Raw genomic sequence first — 15,499 nt, forward strand, 5'->3', positions numbered from 1 at the left:
TGCCACTTCCAATTTTTTATCTTTAAATTGAAGGGGTTTTGGCTTGGAGGCAGGTTATTGGTCAAGGGCTGTTTCATCTGTGTTTGTTGTTTTGGGCGTAGGTGTTTCACCTGTTTTAGGGGACAGCTTTGAGAATTGCCAGATTTTGTTTTGAGAAATGAATCTTTTGTGGCACCAATGACAGTTTCTTAGATTTCCAAAAACTGCAAAGCAAATTGAAATACTGCTTTTTAAAATTTATCATAGTTTTATGACATTTTTGTGTTAAATATTTAGAACTGCACAACACAGGTGGGGAAGAGAGTGGGGTAAGGAGATAGGGAGCAGGGTATTGGCATATGACCAATTACAAGGCTAGACCTCCTCAGCTTGTGATTAAGATGCTTCTCAATGGAATGTGGATGCTTATCTTGAGAAAAGCTCTGATCAATAACGTACATCCTCCTGTGTTGCAGGGATTCAGATAGATCACTGGACATTTTTGATGAGAAATCTCATCCACTCACGGTAACTTTTATTGTTATCCTAGTTTAATTTGATTGCTTGAGCATGACCAATTAGGTTTTATTCTTGGAAATGGATGCTTATCTATTTCAGCTTGCTTATAAGGAAAGCCAAGTTTGAAGGAAAAATAAAGACAAGTTTCTTGATTCTCAGCTTTTGTCTTCCTGGTATGCAAAGAAGCATTTCAGTCTATATATAACTAGATTGCTTTTTGGCTTCCTAGGCTTTCAAAATTGCTACTGCAGAGTGCCATCCTTGATTGTTTGGTTCCATGCTTAATTCTGGCTATGTGTGTCTCGTAGAAGGCTGCTGGTATAGGATTTCATCATGTTGGAAGGATTGTGCTATGCTTCTATAGAGTTGAGCTGGAATCTAAAGAGGGATATTCATGAAAAATGTTTACCCATACCCATGAGTCAATTTGCCCCTTCTGAGCCCTGGAATGTGCCCCTTATTTTTCAGAGCAGGTGGGGGCTCCAGTAGAAAGAGGGCTTTACAAAGTTGTGTGCACTTAGTCATTTGCATCCCAGCCTTTGCGTGTAACTCATTAATCTGTTCATGCAGGATACTTTCACAGTACTAATAACATGATCCTGGGCATGCTTGCTGAAGTCCTGCTATGTTCAACTGAGCTTTTAAAGAGCTTCTGAATTATGTTCTTTCAGCGTGAAGAGATTCCAGATGACTACTATAAGCATGATCCTGATCACAAGCACATTTATCGCTTTGTCCGTACCCTTTTTAGCGCAGCGCAACTGACGGCCGAATGTGCAATAGTGACATTGGTAAGACTTGCTGAAATACTGCCACCTTCCATTTTAATAAAAAATAAAGTTTTGTGCAACCTGAACTTCACGTACTAGATAGTAGTAAATAGATAACACCTAATGACTGTTTGGCCAATTACTCTCGTTCCTCTGGTACCACTGATGCATCAAGTCATTCTTAGCTTGCAGCTGACAGGATGTGGTATAGATTGATTGTCGCAGTTTCATGAAGTTTACCCCTGAGCTGCCAGTTCAAGAACGGTCACACCAATCCATTATGGGGTGGAGGACTTGTTGTCTTTCAGATGTTAATGGATTGCGGCTCTCTTTGTCCCTGACCATTGAACATGCTGATGGGTGTTGGAGTCCAATAACAAGTGAACATGTTTCCCCCATTCCCTCAGTTTTCTTCTGCTGCAGCAATAGAAGATAAATCCATTGGGCTGCATCTTCTGATGTTGGAATAGTTGTTCACATAGGTAGATGCCTTGGAGCCAGTAAGTCTGTCATTGCTGGGAATTAAGGCTCTCTTTCAGTGTAAGCTTTGATTCCACTGCAGTGTTTGTGTAATGGTTCCTGTGAAGGCCTACAGGTGGAAAATTCCACACAATTTTCTGGAATGTTTTATAAACTAGAGTTGTCAGAACTTGAATATCCTGCTCACAATGCTTTTCTGCATCAAAACGATTCCTGACAACATTTCATATTTGTGTGCTTCCATGGGAATTGGTCTGAAAGCATATCATGATGTATAGGAAACCACCTTTAAGAAATTTATTATCTGAAACATTACAAAGTACTTCTGCCACTAGTTGGCACTGTTTATCCACAGAAAAGAGTTAAAAGTTTTCAGTCAGTTGAGAGTTCATCTTTCCCCTTCTGTACATGTTATTGAAGATGAAGATGCAACAGTTTGGCTATTCTAGTGCCTTTTAGCGAGGGAACTTCATTTTAAACTGGGGAAGAAAATCTATAGGTAAATATCAGTAATGAAGTTGATGGTGATGTTGAGTAGTTTTGACTAGGCTCGGTTACGATAAATATAAATCTTTAAACCACACACGGCACCTTGTTTATTTATCTTCACTTTACAGTGTCCAGGTCTTCATAGTGTGTGGATTGTGTTTGGTCTGCTTTAAAACAAAAACACTTCTGGTGATGAAGATGAAAGAAGTTGGAAGAAACCAGACTAAAACTTTTGCTGTGTATGTGTTATGTTCAGGTCTTCTTTGCTCTCATGTTGAACAACCTGGGAGCAAGGAGCAGGACCGTGGCAGGAAGCCCCACCCCTACTGTTGTGTGTCTGTAGCAACGGGGCCTTTACACATATAGCCCTACAGGGTTGCATATTCTGGGGAAGCCTTCATGCCTACAACTGTAGGTGTGAAGGGCCTGTTACAGATGTTGATGCTGTATGCACAGAAGTCGGGAGACATGTGCATTGTCAGGGGCGAGGGGCTATTCAATGCAGCCTCATTCCTCATATCCATGGTGTTCAACATTGGAGCGAAGAACATCCAAATAGAATTCTTGAGACATAGAAATCTTAAGAATGGTTTTCTTCCTCTGTAGGTTTACTTGGAAAGGCTTTTAACCTATGCAGAGATTGACATCTGCCCAAGTAACTGGAAGAGAATAGTTCTAGGTGCTATCCTGCTAGCTTCTAAGGTGTGGGATGATCAGGCTGTGTGGAATGTGGATTACTGCCAAATACTGAAGGATATTACAGTGGAAGACATGTAAGTTGCAAAGATTAGTAAAATTTGTTCATCTGTGTCTTAACCTAGATTGTGTTTGAAAATACACCTTTACTCTCCACGATACATTTAGTATGTTTCTGGCTTTCCATTCAATGTGTCTTGCCCTCTGAAAGCATTTTCGAATATTTCACTGTACATCGCTAACACAGTCTTTCTCTAATGGTGTGCATTTGTGCTCATACGTTATCTGTTCTATAGACCAGGGCTGGTGCTCCCAGTATCAGCAATGCACACTGAAATTGTTGGCATGTGTGACATTTTTAGCAGTCTGTTTATCCTTATCAATGGCAAAGCAATGGTATTGGTTATGTTGTCATTTTTGCTTTGGAAATTTCCCCGTCCATCTTTTATCACAAGCGCTCAATAGCATTTCCTTATTTTTTTTTTAAAGAAATCCTTGGGCATCCCACAAACTTCATAAAACTCTCTCTTACTTCCAGAGCCTGGATCTGTTCCACCACCCAATCACTTCATGTCTCCCCATTCTCCATCTCCACCCTTGTAAACAATCTTAAGTCTCCGTTTGTGTGCCTTCACCAGTTGGCATTCGAGGTACTTAAATGTAATACAACAATCATATTTTAAACATTTGACTCATCTCTGTTTACAGGGGAAAGCAGTAGATTTACCACACCGAGCATAGGGGTGTTTAATTGCTTTATAAAGGTGAAAAGGGAGGGATTTCTGAAAGGTAACAAGATCTACTGCAAGTTCACTACAACAAAAGTCTGACAATCTGGTTGAAAAGCACAAAGGCAAAATCCCTACATTGAGTAGTCATGGTGACTCATCTGGAGTAGGTCTCCGGTACAAATAGCCTTATACATATGTTGCTGCCTCTCCATTCAGATTCACACACTAATACACCTCACATCACATTGATTGATTGATTGATTGATTGCACTTGTATACCGCCCCATAGCCAAAGCTCTCTGGGCGGTTTACAGCAATATAAACATTAAAACAAATATACAATTTAAAGCACATATTTTAAAAACAATTTAAAACACAATTTTAAAATTTAAAACAATATAAAAACCATTTAAAACACATGCTAAAATGCCTGGGAGAAGAGGAAAGTCTTGACCTGGCACCGAAAAGGTAACAGTGTTGGCGCCAGGTGTACCTTGTCACATGCTGTGACAAAATATCTTAAGAGGAAGCTGCCACTTCCAGAAGATGGGTCTTTGCTTTTCAATAAATGCCTCTTGCAAATATCATCCAGTCTGCCTTACACCCCACCCTGCCACCCTTACTCTATGGTTGTTGCCATGCTTCCAGCAAACTGTCCATGACTGCTGTGCTGTAAGAAGTAATTGAAGCTAAAGCTCTTTACTACCTCAAACCTGCTTCTCAGTCAGCGGAGGAGTAGAGCAGACAGGAATGGGTTAACTCCTCTTGGAGGCAGGGTCAACTCTAGGAAAAAAGCTTAGTTGGTGACCAGCCAGAAGAGGGAGAGAACTTTCTCCCAGTCTCCAGTTTTTTGACTCAGCGAGTAATGGAGTCAGCCTATTCCTCCTGAGTCTCCAAAAGGGATTCAGGAACAATTTAGTTGGTGTTTTCTCAGAGAGTATCTTCATTACCTGCAGTTACAACACACAGACTTCTGCCTCTCTCTCCTTTCACTCTCCACCCTCAGTGAATTAGGTAGATTCAAGGGAGGAAGAGAGGGATTGTTTTTCTGAAGAGGCTCCGGGACACAGCAGAGGCTGGGATTTGTCTCGTGCCTTCCCCTGCTGTCTTTTTGTCATAACGCTGTTCTGCAGTCCTAAGGAGAAGGAAGCCCTTCGGGAGCATTGCAACTGCAGAGCCTAGGAAGAGCAGGGATTGCTATCCAGGGCTTTTATTGAGCTAGAGACTCCCCTCAGGAATGGGCCTCCATGAGGAGCGGGTTGCCTTCTTGCTGCCCTTTTTCAGGTAAAGCTTTTCTTGGGGGGGGGGGAATCACCCACTCCAGTTCCAGTTTTTCCTCCGTTTTCATGTGGGATTTAAGCCATGCCCAGGGGGAGAGACAGCCCATCTTGCGCCTCAGGTGAGGAAGACGGGTCCCTGAGTGGGGAAGAATCTACTTCTCAGCTAAGTAATCCCCTAGCCATCCTCACTTCAGTGGCAGGCACCATGCGAGACTTTCCGCCTGAAATAGTTTCGCTTTCTTAGCTCCCTTCCACTCAGCTGGGGGGGGGGAGAGGAAACTCACATGTCTCCTGCAGGGAAAAAGTGTGCCAAATCTCACTATTTAGAAAACCCTTCCACCTTGTCAGTTTTATTATGGCTTAGCAAGGCCATAGTGAGGGAGGCAGGGGCTCTGCCTTACACAGGTGGTCAACTCTTTGGCAAGTCTCTAGAGCGCCACCTAGTGGTGACCAAGGATAGAAAGAAAGCTCTTCCTTCCGCTCCTAGGAAGGATGACAAGTCCCATAAGAAGACTTCACATTCCTTTCGTCCCAAGGGCTATCCAACTGCCTACAGAATTATTTGGCAGTTCCATGGGTCCTGGAACTCTTCCTGGAATTCTCCCTCCAGCACACCCTTTCCACACCTTCCTGCAGTGTGTGTGGCGGGGGAGAGGCGACAAACTTCATCAAAAGCCCAGTGCCAAGCAAAGCCAAGCATGACACCAGGACAGCCCAAGTGGGGGGCATGCTTCAATTTTTTGCACATGACTAGGCAGCCTCCACCTCAGACAAGTAGATACTGAGCACCATCCAGTCCAACTACTCCCTAGAGTTTGCCACCATTCTGCAGGATGGATGATGGACAGCTCCTCCATTGCGCCAGCCAAAGAAGCTGCAGAGAACCCTGGGTGCCATTTCTCACCTTCTCGAGATACGTGTCATAGAACCCATGTCAGTGCATCAACTGTCCTCGGGAATATTCTCTGTGTTCTTTACAGTCCCCAAACGCAATAGCGATCACCACACCATCTTGGATTTAAAGTTCATGAACTGCTTCCTGCAGACAAAGCAGTTCAAGGTGGAGACACTCAGGTCCATTGCGGAAGCCATTCAGCTGGGAGACTTCCTGGGATCTATAGATCTCACAGAGGTATAGCTGCATGTCCCCATTCTCCAGCAGCACAGACACTTTCTTTGCTTTGCGTACTGCCACCATCAGTACCAATACAGAGCCTTGCCTTGGCCCCATGGGTGTTCACCAAAATAATGATAGCATTAGTGGCACCTTCACATTCTGGAGTACACGTATACCCTTAACTGGATGACCTATTGATGAGGGCTTCCTCAGCGACAGTGGCGCAACAGGATCTCGAGACGGCCACCCAGTGTCTGGAGAACCATAGCTTCATCATCAACAGGGACAAGAGCCATCTGATCCACACCCAGCACCTTCAGCATCTGGGAGTGGTCATTGACACAGCTCAGAGCAAGCTCTTCCTGTCCACCAAGCGCATGGGCAAACTTCTGTGCCAGCTGCACAAGTGCCTGCAGGGGTGCATGATAGCAGCTATAAACTCAGAGCCGTGGGCACGCTTCCACTCGAGCCCTGCAGTGGCCGCTACTGCCACATCAGGACCAGATCGTCTAACGCCAGAACAGGCACATCACTCTCCCGAGGCATGTGTGGGAGTCTCTCCAGTGGTGGGGGCATTGGTCTCATATGGAGAAAGGCCTTCCCCTCAGAGCCCCAAAAGATAGTCACCACAGACACAAGTCTATGTGGCTGGGGAGAGACCTGTTGCTCCATCATTGCACAGGGGAAGTGGTTAGTGCAGGAGCGGTGCTAGTCAATCAACTGGTTGGAGCTCAGAGCAATCCAATTAGCACTCCAGGAGTTCCTACTTCTTATACATCAGCCACATGTGCTTGTACGCATTGACAACTTCCCTGCGAAAGCGCATGTCTGCGAACAAGGAGGCACAAAATCAGGCCCTGTTCAGGAGGAGACCAACCTGCTGTTCCAGTGGGCAGAAAGACACCTGCATCCATATCGGCCATACACGTGCAGGGGATCCTGGACACACAAGCCAATTCGTTGGGCCGGGAACAAGTCCACCAGGGAGAGTGGGCCCTTCACCAGGATGTGTTCCTAGAGATTACTCAGAAGTGGAGGCTTCTATGTGTGGACCTATTCACCTCATCAGTGAGTGCCCAACTGGACCAGTTCATGGCACACGGCTGGGATCCACGTGCCCAGGACATAGACGCCCTGTCAGCCCCCTGGCCTCAGGGACTCCTCTACACCTTCCCGCCTTTACCTCTACTGTCCAGACTGCTCTGCAGAATCAGAGTTCTTCAGGCCCAGGTGACAGTGGTGGCTCCACACTGGCTACAGAGACCATGGTTCTCTGATCTAGTGGACCTCAGCTCCAGCCCCCCATGGCGCCTTCCCACCAGACCGGATCTCCTCTCACAAGGCCCCATCCTTCACCCAGATCCAGCTGTGGCTAAGTGAAGAGGGGCTGTCTGAGAGATTGCTTCCACCATTCTGGCATCTCGCATGCCATCCACTCATAGAAAGGTGTTCAACAGGTGGTGTAGACACAAGCAGTTGCCTGTTGCAGAATATCTTATCCACACCATTCTCGACTTTGTGCAGGATGGTCTTGACCAGGGCTGGCCCCCAACACACTCAAGAGACAGGTGGCGGCCCTTGGCAGTGTGTTCCCAATGGTGGGGGGGGGCATTCCATTTATTCTCACCTTAGAGTCAAGCGTTTTCTCCAAGGGCAACCCTGGTGTCACCTCCATTGCAACACAGGGTTCCCTCCTGGGATCTCTCATTAGTCCTCAGAGCTCCCTCAACATCTTTCAAACCAGCATGTTCCATACCTATCAAGGACCTCACCCTCAAGACAGTTTTTCTTGTGGCAATCACCTCAGCTAGGAGGGTGGGAGAACTGGGGGCCCTTTCTACCCGGGAGGAGCTGTGCATTTTCCACCCAGACAAGGTGGTTCTTCACCCTGACCCCAGTTTTCCCCCAAGGTTAATTCCCCTTTCACAGGGGACAAGACATCTCTCTACCCAATTTCTGCCCCAACCCAGTCCATTGCAGAGAGAAGAAGTGGCACAAACTAAATGTCAGGTGGGCACTTCGCATCTACCCGGACTGTACAGAGCTGTTCAGGAGGTCCAAGGCCCTACTTTAAACAGGGTGTACAGGGCTTGAAGGTGTCCAAGTCCACCATCAGCTGCTGGGTGAGGGATTACGTGGTCAAGGCCTATCAAGTCAAAGGGGGACACCCCCCCCACAAGGGATCGCTTCACACTCAGTTAGGGGGGCTGCCACCATGGCGGCACTCCACAAGGATGCCCTGCTGGAGGAAATCTGCAAAGCGGCCACCGGGGCTCACCCATCCACCTTTGTCAAGCACTACAAGGTGGATGAGTTCGCTTCCACCGAAGCTGCCTTTAGGCAGAAGGATTCTTCAGAGGGTGATGGCCTAGGTTTGCTCCCACCTGAGGATTGGGGGGGTCACTGCTCAGGTTCATCCCATTCCTGCCTGCTCCACTCCTCTGCTGGCTGAGAATGGAAAGCTGGACTTACTGTGAAGTGTCCTTCTGGTCAGTGGAGAGTGGAGCAGACAGCCCCACCCTGAAGCAAAATCTAGGCTGTGAGGTGGGGAGGGCACCTCTCCAAGAACCCTCAGACAACTGCCAGTTGCTCACCCCCTGGATAGTGTATTAAGTATGATTTTTTGTTTGTTCTTATTCTATCCACTGTGCAAGTTGCAATGTTCTAGTTCATGTAGGTGGAATGGCTGGCTACGCAGTACTCGGTTTTTTACAGCTGTGTCACAAACGAGAGCCCGGGAGAAGGGTCCCTCCCCCTTCTGGTTAGCCACCAACTAAACTTATTTTCTAGTGTTGACTCTGCCTCCAGGAGGAGTTATCCCGTTCCTGTCTGCTCCACTCTCCACTGACTAGAGGGACGTGTCACAGCAACTTTCTGATCTTTCACATTTGGATAAGCAAACTTCTTCGCAATATGTTTTCCATGAATTCGAATCAGATTTCAAACAGCACACATGTGACTTCCTGGTGGCTAGCTTTGTGTAACAACCGTACCTGAGCGCTGTAAGTTACAGTGAGTGATTTCACCCCAGCCTGGTATTATGGTGTTGGCTCATTTAACGCTTTTTGTGGGCACAAAGACACAAATCCAAACTTGTTTGGATTTCACTTTAATAGAGCTCTGTATAAAAGTTCCTGCAAAAATGTGAAGAATTCTGTTTGCTATTTGTTAAACCATGGTTTAGCTTTGTAGCATGGCTGAACACAGCCAATGTCTGGAATTAATTCTCAAGCTTGTAAAAATAGAACATCTAGACAGTGCAGAATTTTCAGAAGCGACTCCAAAAGTAAAAATTCTTACTGCTTTCAAACTCCTTTTTCCGTTTACGTGTGAATGCTCGTGTCAAGATTTGGAGTTAGCATCTAGGAAGGAGCTCCTCAGCTGCAGCAATTTGCCATTTCTCTAAAGAGTGCATTGAGAAACATGACTTTTAAGTTGTGGTAAGATGCTTAACGAAGAAGAGAAGTACTATAGGTGGGTGAGGGAGTTTTGAAAAAAATCTGTCTTTTAGTTTGGAGAAGGGGAACGATATAAGCTGGCCTATAGAATAGTGCATCAGAATTTTCCTTGCACTGCACATCTAACTGTAACAAGAAATCTGAAATGAGGAAAAAGGAAAATGTCATTTGTTTAAACCCTTTGCCATATAAATAGCTGCTTTAATGCAGTGTCTTTAATAAGAGTGAGGAAAACCTCTAACCATACAGCTGCTAATCCTGTAGATTACAGTGAGCATAAAAGAGGGGGCATGCTGTTCATTCTTGGGCTACATGCAATAGTAAATAAAGCAACGCAAACACGAGGCCTTTTTTGCTTTTTTCCTAGGTTCTAAACCCCTATTAAAAGTCTTGCTAATCTGGGAAAGTATTGTAATTTTTACACAATTAAAATGTATTAGCAAGGTCTGTACAAAAGGGATAAATGAAGCCCTGATCAGCTGATCATCAAAACATTATCTGATTTACATTTCTATAAGCTTTATAACCATATGAGCAGGAAATTAATTCTGGCCCTGGGCTTAATGGGACTCCTGGCCGTCCTGCTAGAAACAAACCACACAAAGGTCCTATTCTCATAGAGACAAGCCATCTAGACGGTGGATTCCTCTTTGTTTTCTGTCTCTTCAAGTAAACTGCCAATATAAAAAAAGAATGATCTCCTCATTCCTCACCCCCGTGCAAATCCTTCTAAGGAAGGGTTTGCAAGAAATCGAAATCTTGCTATAAACCCCAGCCTGCAATTGTTAATTACGCACCTCCCAAGCTCTGTTGTCTGCTTTTGCTTTGCTCAGAATAAACTGGGGTGTTTATTTTGCAGATCTGCTTGACACTGCTCAGTTTGAATATACAGTTCATCCTATACATTGTTGTAAATATGGACTGGCTGGGCAGGCAGTAATCACGTAAGATGGCAACTGTTGTCACTGGGATGTGCATATAGATGTATAGTTTTTTTTGTAAAGTGCTTAGAGGTCTTTACATTCAAGCTAGGTATAAATTTTGTTAAATATTTTTTTAAAAATCATGTTCTGCCTCATTTCTTCCCATCCATATCTTTTCTCCCACTGCTGTGCCTTGTGTTTCCCACCACGTCTTGAACCTCTGCAGGCACAAGCATATTTCATTACACGCTGTGTGTGCAGAATTACAAGCAAATTCAGTGCTTCCTTCTGGTTTCTTATGCAGCAGCAGGCACTTTAGGCACAGGGTTTTGAAATGCCAGTCATGTGAAAAGTGGCCCTTCTTAAGTTTGACATTTCATGTGTTCCAGTTTGAACACATTGCTACCTGTACTAGTGATTGTGCTGATTTGGATTGAGAAATAGTTTTATATTTTAATAGGAGATGAGCAAATGATTTTAGTGTGCTATTGGGGTCTTACTGCTTTACTGTATTCTAAATATAAATGTATTGTAGTGGAAAACTATGCTCTCTCTCTCTCTCTCTCTCTCTCTCTCTCTCTCTCTCTCTCTCTCTCTCACTCACTCACTCACTCACTCACTCACTCACTCACTGCTTTTGCATTAGGAAAAATGGTATACAGATTCAAATAAATATTGCATACCGCAGATTGGAAATGTTTATTTGACCAAAAGTGGAAAAGTGTCTTTTCATACAGTGGTGTCCAGAGTTTGAGGCCACAAGGACTGATTCAGATGTTGCTATTTACTAACCCATCTTATTCTGTTTGAAATGTGAACAAACTGTTACTTTTGAGACCTGCTACAGCTTCTGGGTTTTTCTGAGGACTCTTCTTACCGTTCTGAAGAGGTGCTGTCCTACACCTGAATCCATAAGATAGATATCAGTAAAATAATGTTGAAGGGAGCCTTAAGAGAATTCCTCCTCCCACCTTGTGCTGATACAGTATCCTCGCAGGAGTCTCAGGGGCAAAGAACTCCTTCGTCTACCTAATGCTGCTTGCTTGCTTATTTATTTATTGCTAGAGATGAATCCATGTTGCCTCAAGAGGCTTTTTACTCCTAGATAATAGCAGCAGCTCTTCAGAGATCCATTTGTTGCCGTGGTGATATGCCTACTTCTTTTGTTGGCCCGCCTCTACTTCAACAAACCCCCTTCCTGTTATCAACCTGGTGAAAATGTCTGCAAGTTCTTCAGAGCTAATCAACAGCACACATCATTCTTTTCATCTGATAACTATAGCACAGGGTCTTGTAAGAATGAGAATGAAGTATGAATTGTGTACAGCTGTGCTAATGGAACTCTAAAGAACAGCCTTTCTAAGTCACCAAAGTGAGTGCAAGACAGAACATAACCTTTTCCCCCAAGCCAGAGGTCCTAGAATTCAAATTGTGTCTTGCCTCTAACATTAACACAATCATTTTATCCCTTTTAAAAAAATGCTTTGGCTGCAATCAGCATTCATTTTCCAAAGTGTGTGTGTTGCTTTTGACTCTGAATAATATTCAGAACCTTTATTTTGTGTGTTTCTGTCAACCCCTCTTCTTTTACTCCAGGAATGAAATGGAAAGACACTTCTTGGAGCTGCTGCAGTTCAATATCAATGTTCCTGCCAGTGTTTACGCCAAATACTACTTTGACCTTCGCTCCTTAGCAGATGACAACAACCTGAGCTTTCTGCTGGAGCCCCTTAGTAAAGAGCGAGCCCAAAAACTGGAGGTAATGGTTTGAGACTTGGTGTGCTGAGTATTTTGCGTGCGTAACAGCAGCTTCTGTTGCTACCCAATCACATTGGTGTGGCTTGCAAAGCTTTTTGGTTTTGTTTTATTGGGTGGTTTAAACTCTTAATTACAGAAATCCTTGCTGTAAAGATCATCCTTTTTGAGGAGAAGAGGAAAGAAGAATGGAATGGTCTAGAAACAAGGCAGTATAAATAAAGACAATTGTGACTTTGCATGCTGACAAACACTGGCTAGTTGGGTATTCTGTGCATTGACTACATACAGTCTTTGAGGCTGCAATTCCTCCAGTCTGAAGAAAAGATGGTAGAGTGTGTTCTTGATCACTTCACTTTAGTAAATTGTGGAAGAAAATATGTGAATTACCTTAACTCACATCCTCCCCCAGATTCCATATGGCACAGCCATATGATGAACTTCTGTTGTGTCTTAAAGAGTTTTTGACACGATTACAGTGCAGTCATACTATACATGTCTGCTCTGAAGTAAGTTCTACTGAGTTCAGTAGGGCTTATTCCCAGGTAAGTGGGCACAGGGTTGCAGTCTTGGTAAACTGGGTTACCTGCTTCCAGAAGGTGACTTGGCTTTGAGCCTCCAAGAAGAAGGGGTCAGCCACCTGGGAGAACTTCAGTTTTCCTTATAGTTATTCCTGATGCTGGGCATGCATGCTCTCCCTCTCTTAGCTGCTTCATTTATTGTGGGTAAAAATATGATTCCAGCCTGGGAAGAAATGCATGAACTGTAAGGACCAAAGTCAGCCACATAGGGTTTTTTTCCTTAAAATTGGCTATTTCTGAATTAGTAAAGTTGAGAAGTATACAGTTAAATTGGTGTTGATTACAGCACATCTTAGGTTTCTGGTTCTGATTATGCTGAACTCATATGTCTGGTTTGAATGTGTTTTCTAGGCTATCTCCAGGCTGTGTGAGGGCAAATATAAAGATTTGTCAAAAGCTGCTATGAGACGATCATTCAGTGCTGATAACTTAGTTGGCATTCGCCGTTCTAATGCCATCCTCTCTTGAGCAAGATGGAACGCTGTGACAATGTTGTACCAGCATTCCTATGGACCGGGGATACCTTCTCCACTCCAAGCTCACAAGTCGGCAGTGATGGTGTCTTCCAGCCAGAGGACAGGGTGAGCAAATCAAGCCAAGGAAGCCCAGAGCCAGAGGAGCATGATTCCAGGGGTGGAGGGGGGAGAAGATGGGACCTTTTTCAAATGGGCACACTCCTTTAAAAATCCAGAGGTGCAAAAACTTTTTAAAGAGCCTTTTTTCTCCCTTTCTCCTCATTGCCCCCCCCCCAATCCACAGATGTTTGCTTACTGTGTAGGCCTATAGCTGTGAACTATGTAAGTTTTTAATAATGACTAGTTTTAAATTTTAGAATTCGAACATTAACACGATGCTAGCCACAACATTATATTCCCCTCAGTCATCCAGGACCTGGCTGCAGTTGCCATTCAGTGTTAAATTTTAACGTCGTATGAAGCCGCTCTGGGGCTAACCCTGCAGCACTAGCAAGTGAAGGGTTCTTTTTCACCCACCGCATGTTTACTAACAAGAATGTTGATTGCTACACTGGTGTTCACTTAAAAGACCAAGGAGCTGCTGAGTGGCAAGCTGTGCTAACGGTGTCAGTGCAAACTCTCCACTTGAGATTGTCAAGGAACTGTAAACGTTTGGGATAGGATCAGAGAAATGGTATTCTGTGTTCACTGATTTGAAAACCAGTTGGTTGGGGTCCATTTCTTGTCAACTATGGTGCTTCTCACATTCTTATATTTCTAGTTGAGCCCTGGGAGAGATGCAGTCCGCGTAATACTTTTTTTTGCTGGAAGAGCTGAATAGAGCTGCATTGAAAGCTTAGCCTGGACAAATGTACTGACTTGACGATGAACAGACAATAGGGCTGCTCTGCTAAACTCTTCCACTACAAATAATGGATATGGAGCAAGGCCTGCTTTCGTTCCAAGCTTCTAAAAAGCTTTAAATTCACAATGGAAAACTATTTTGAAAGTCCTGGACTTGTTAATGGGGGCAATATGATGATTTTCAGTTCATATAATTGCTTTTTTAAAAAACTTTTTTATTTTAAAGCCTAGTATGCACCGTTCCTTGCTCTGGAAGTGAACGTCTGGATTTTGGCTTTTTCTGTAAATTAAGTTTGCTCTTCCAGAAGGGAATTTGAGATAAATCAAGTTTCTCACTCCTAAGAATAGGAAGCATCCTGGATTACAAACCTTCATAGTTCCAGGTCAAAAGATCTAAACAGTTTATACTTTAAAAAACTCCATATTTTTGTGCAATCCCTCTTCCAGTTTGGTTCCTTGATATTATTTAATATTGAGCCCAACTTGCTTCTCGAGTGTTCAGTGGCACTCATGCAGTATTTTAATATACCAGCTCCAGGCAAGCATTCTACAGAGTCTGTGGCTTCAGGTATCCATCACAATTCAATTTTGAAACAAATGCTACATCTTCAGGTGGCTTTCCTTTCTCATGTTTGTATTCAAAGAGAAGCTCATAATAAACTCTATTTTAATTAAGATGCAGTGGAGTTAGTGTGCTTTGTCTCTGTCCCAATCATTTGGATAAAATTATAGAGTGGACTCCAAAACCGGCATATCCCAGCAAGCATTGTTTCTGTACATCATTCTTATCAGGCAGAAATGTAGAAGAGCCCTAAACAAGCTCCACTGAAATAGAATGCAGCAGTGCCTACTATATTGCACCCAATATATTTAATGTTGGTTTGTTTACAATGGTTTTCTGCCCTGATCTTCAGTCCTGAAGACTTTCAGAGCAGCTTATGCTAATTAAACAATACATGGGTACCAGATTAATAGCACCAGCAGCCTCTGCATAAAGCAATGAAAATAATTGGATCTAAACATTAAAAGGCTGGATCAGGGTGAGGAATATGTGGCCCTCCAAAATGATGTTGGACTTCATCTGTAGGACCACAGGTTCCCCATTCCTGGCTTGGGCAAATGAGGCCATCTGCATTAAAAAAGACCATCAAACTTGGCACCAGATGAGGTGACCTGCAGAGAGCAGTCTGTAAGTGGGCGCAACACCACTGAAAAGATCCAATGCCCAGATACCAGTCTACTTTCCTGTGAAGGCAAGGGAGACTTGAAGAAAGGCCTCTGAGGATTGTTGTACATTTTTATTGTCACCCACTTTGCTACTAGGCATGGAGAAGATGAGGAAAAATCTCATTTTGTCAAAAGCGTATTCTCAGTTGAGTGTCTTCCAATTTTGTGACCGCAT

The 15,499-nt window shown here is 44.0% G+C and overlaps 1 protein-coding gene across 3 annotated transcripts in view; it reads left to right on the top strand.

Annotated features, from left to right (window-relative positions):
* Positions 1-14,772, top strand: part of CCNYL1 (cyclin Y like 1) — a 35,556-nt gene extending 20,784 nt beyond the window's left edge. Inside the window, exons 6-10 of one of the 3 annotated variants that reach the window (XM_061607812.1) lie at positions 456-507; positions 1,170-1,289; positions 2,844-3,010; positions 3,472-3,583; positions 12,039-12,115. In XM_061607812.1, coding sequence (XP_061463796.1) covers positions 456-507; positions 1,170-1,289; positions 2,844-3,010; positions 3,472-3,583; positions 12,039-12,044 — 457 coding nt within the window. In that variant the 3' untranslated portion in view covers positions 12,045-12,115. Of the gene's footprint in view, positions 1-455; positions 508-1,169; positions 1,290-2,843; positions 3,011-3,471; positions 3,584-12,038; positions 12,202-12,336; positions 13,070-13,129 lie in introns of those variants that run through there. The other 2 variants (XM_061607811.1, XM_061607810.1) reach the window with 2 other exon arrangements.
* The last annotated feature ends 727 nt before the right edge of the window (positions 14,773-15,499 follow it).

The sequence above is a fragment of the Rhineura floridana genome, chromosome 2, assembly GCF_030035675.1.
Source record: "Rhineura floridana isolate rRhiFlo1 chromosome 2, rRhiFlo1.hap2, whole genome shotgun sequence".
Lineage (NCBI taxonomy): Eukaryota > Metazoa > Chordata > Lepidosauria > Squamata > Rhineuridae > Rhineura > Rhineura floridana.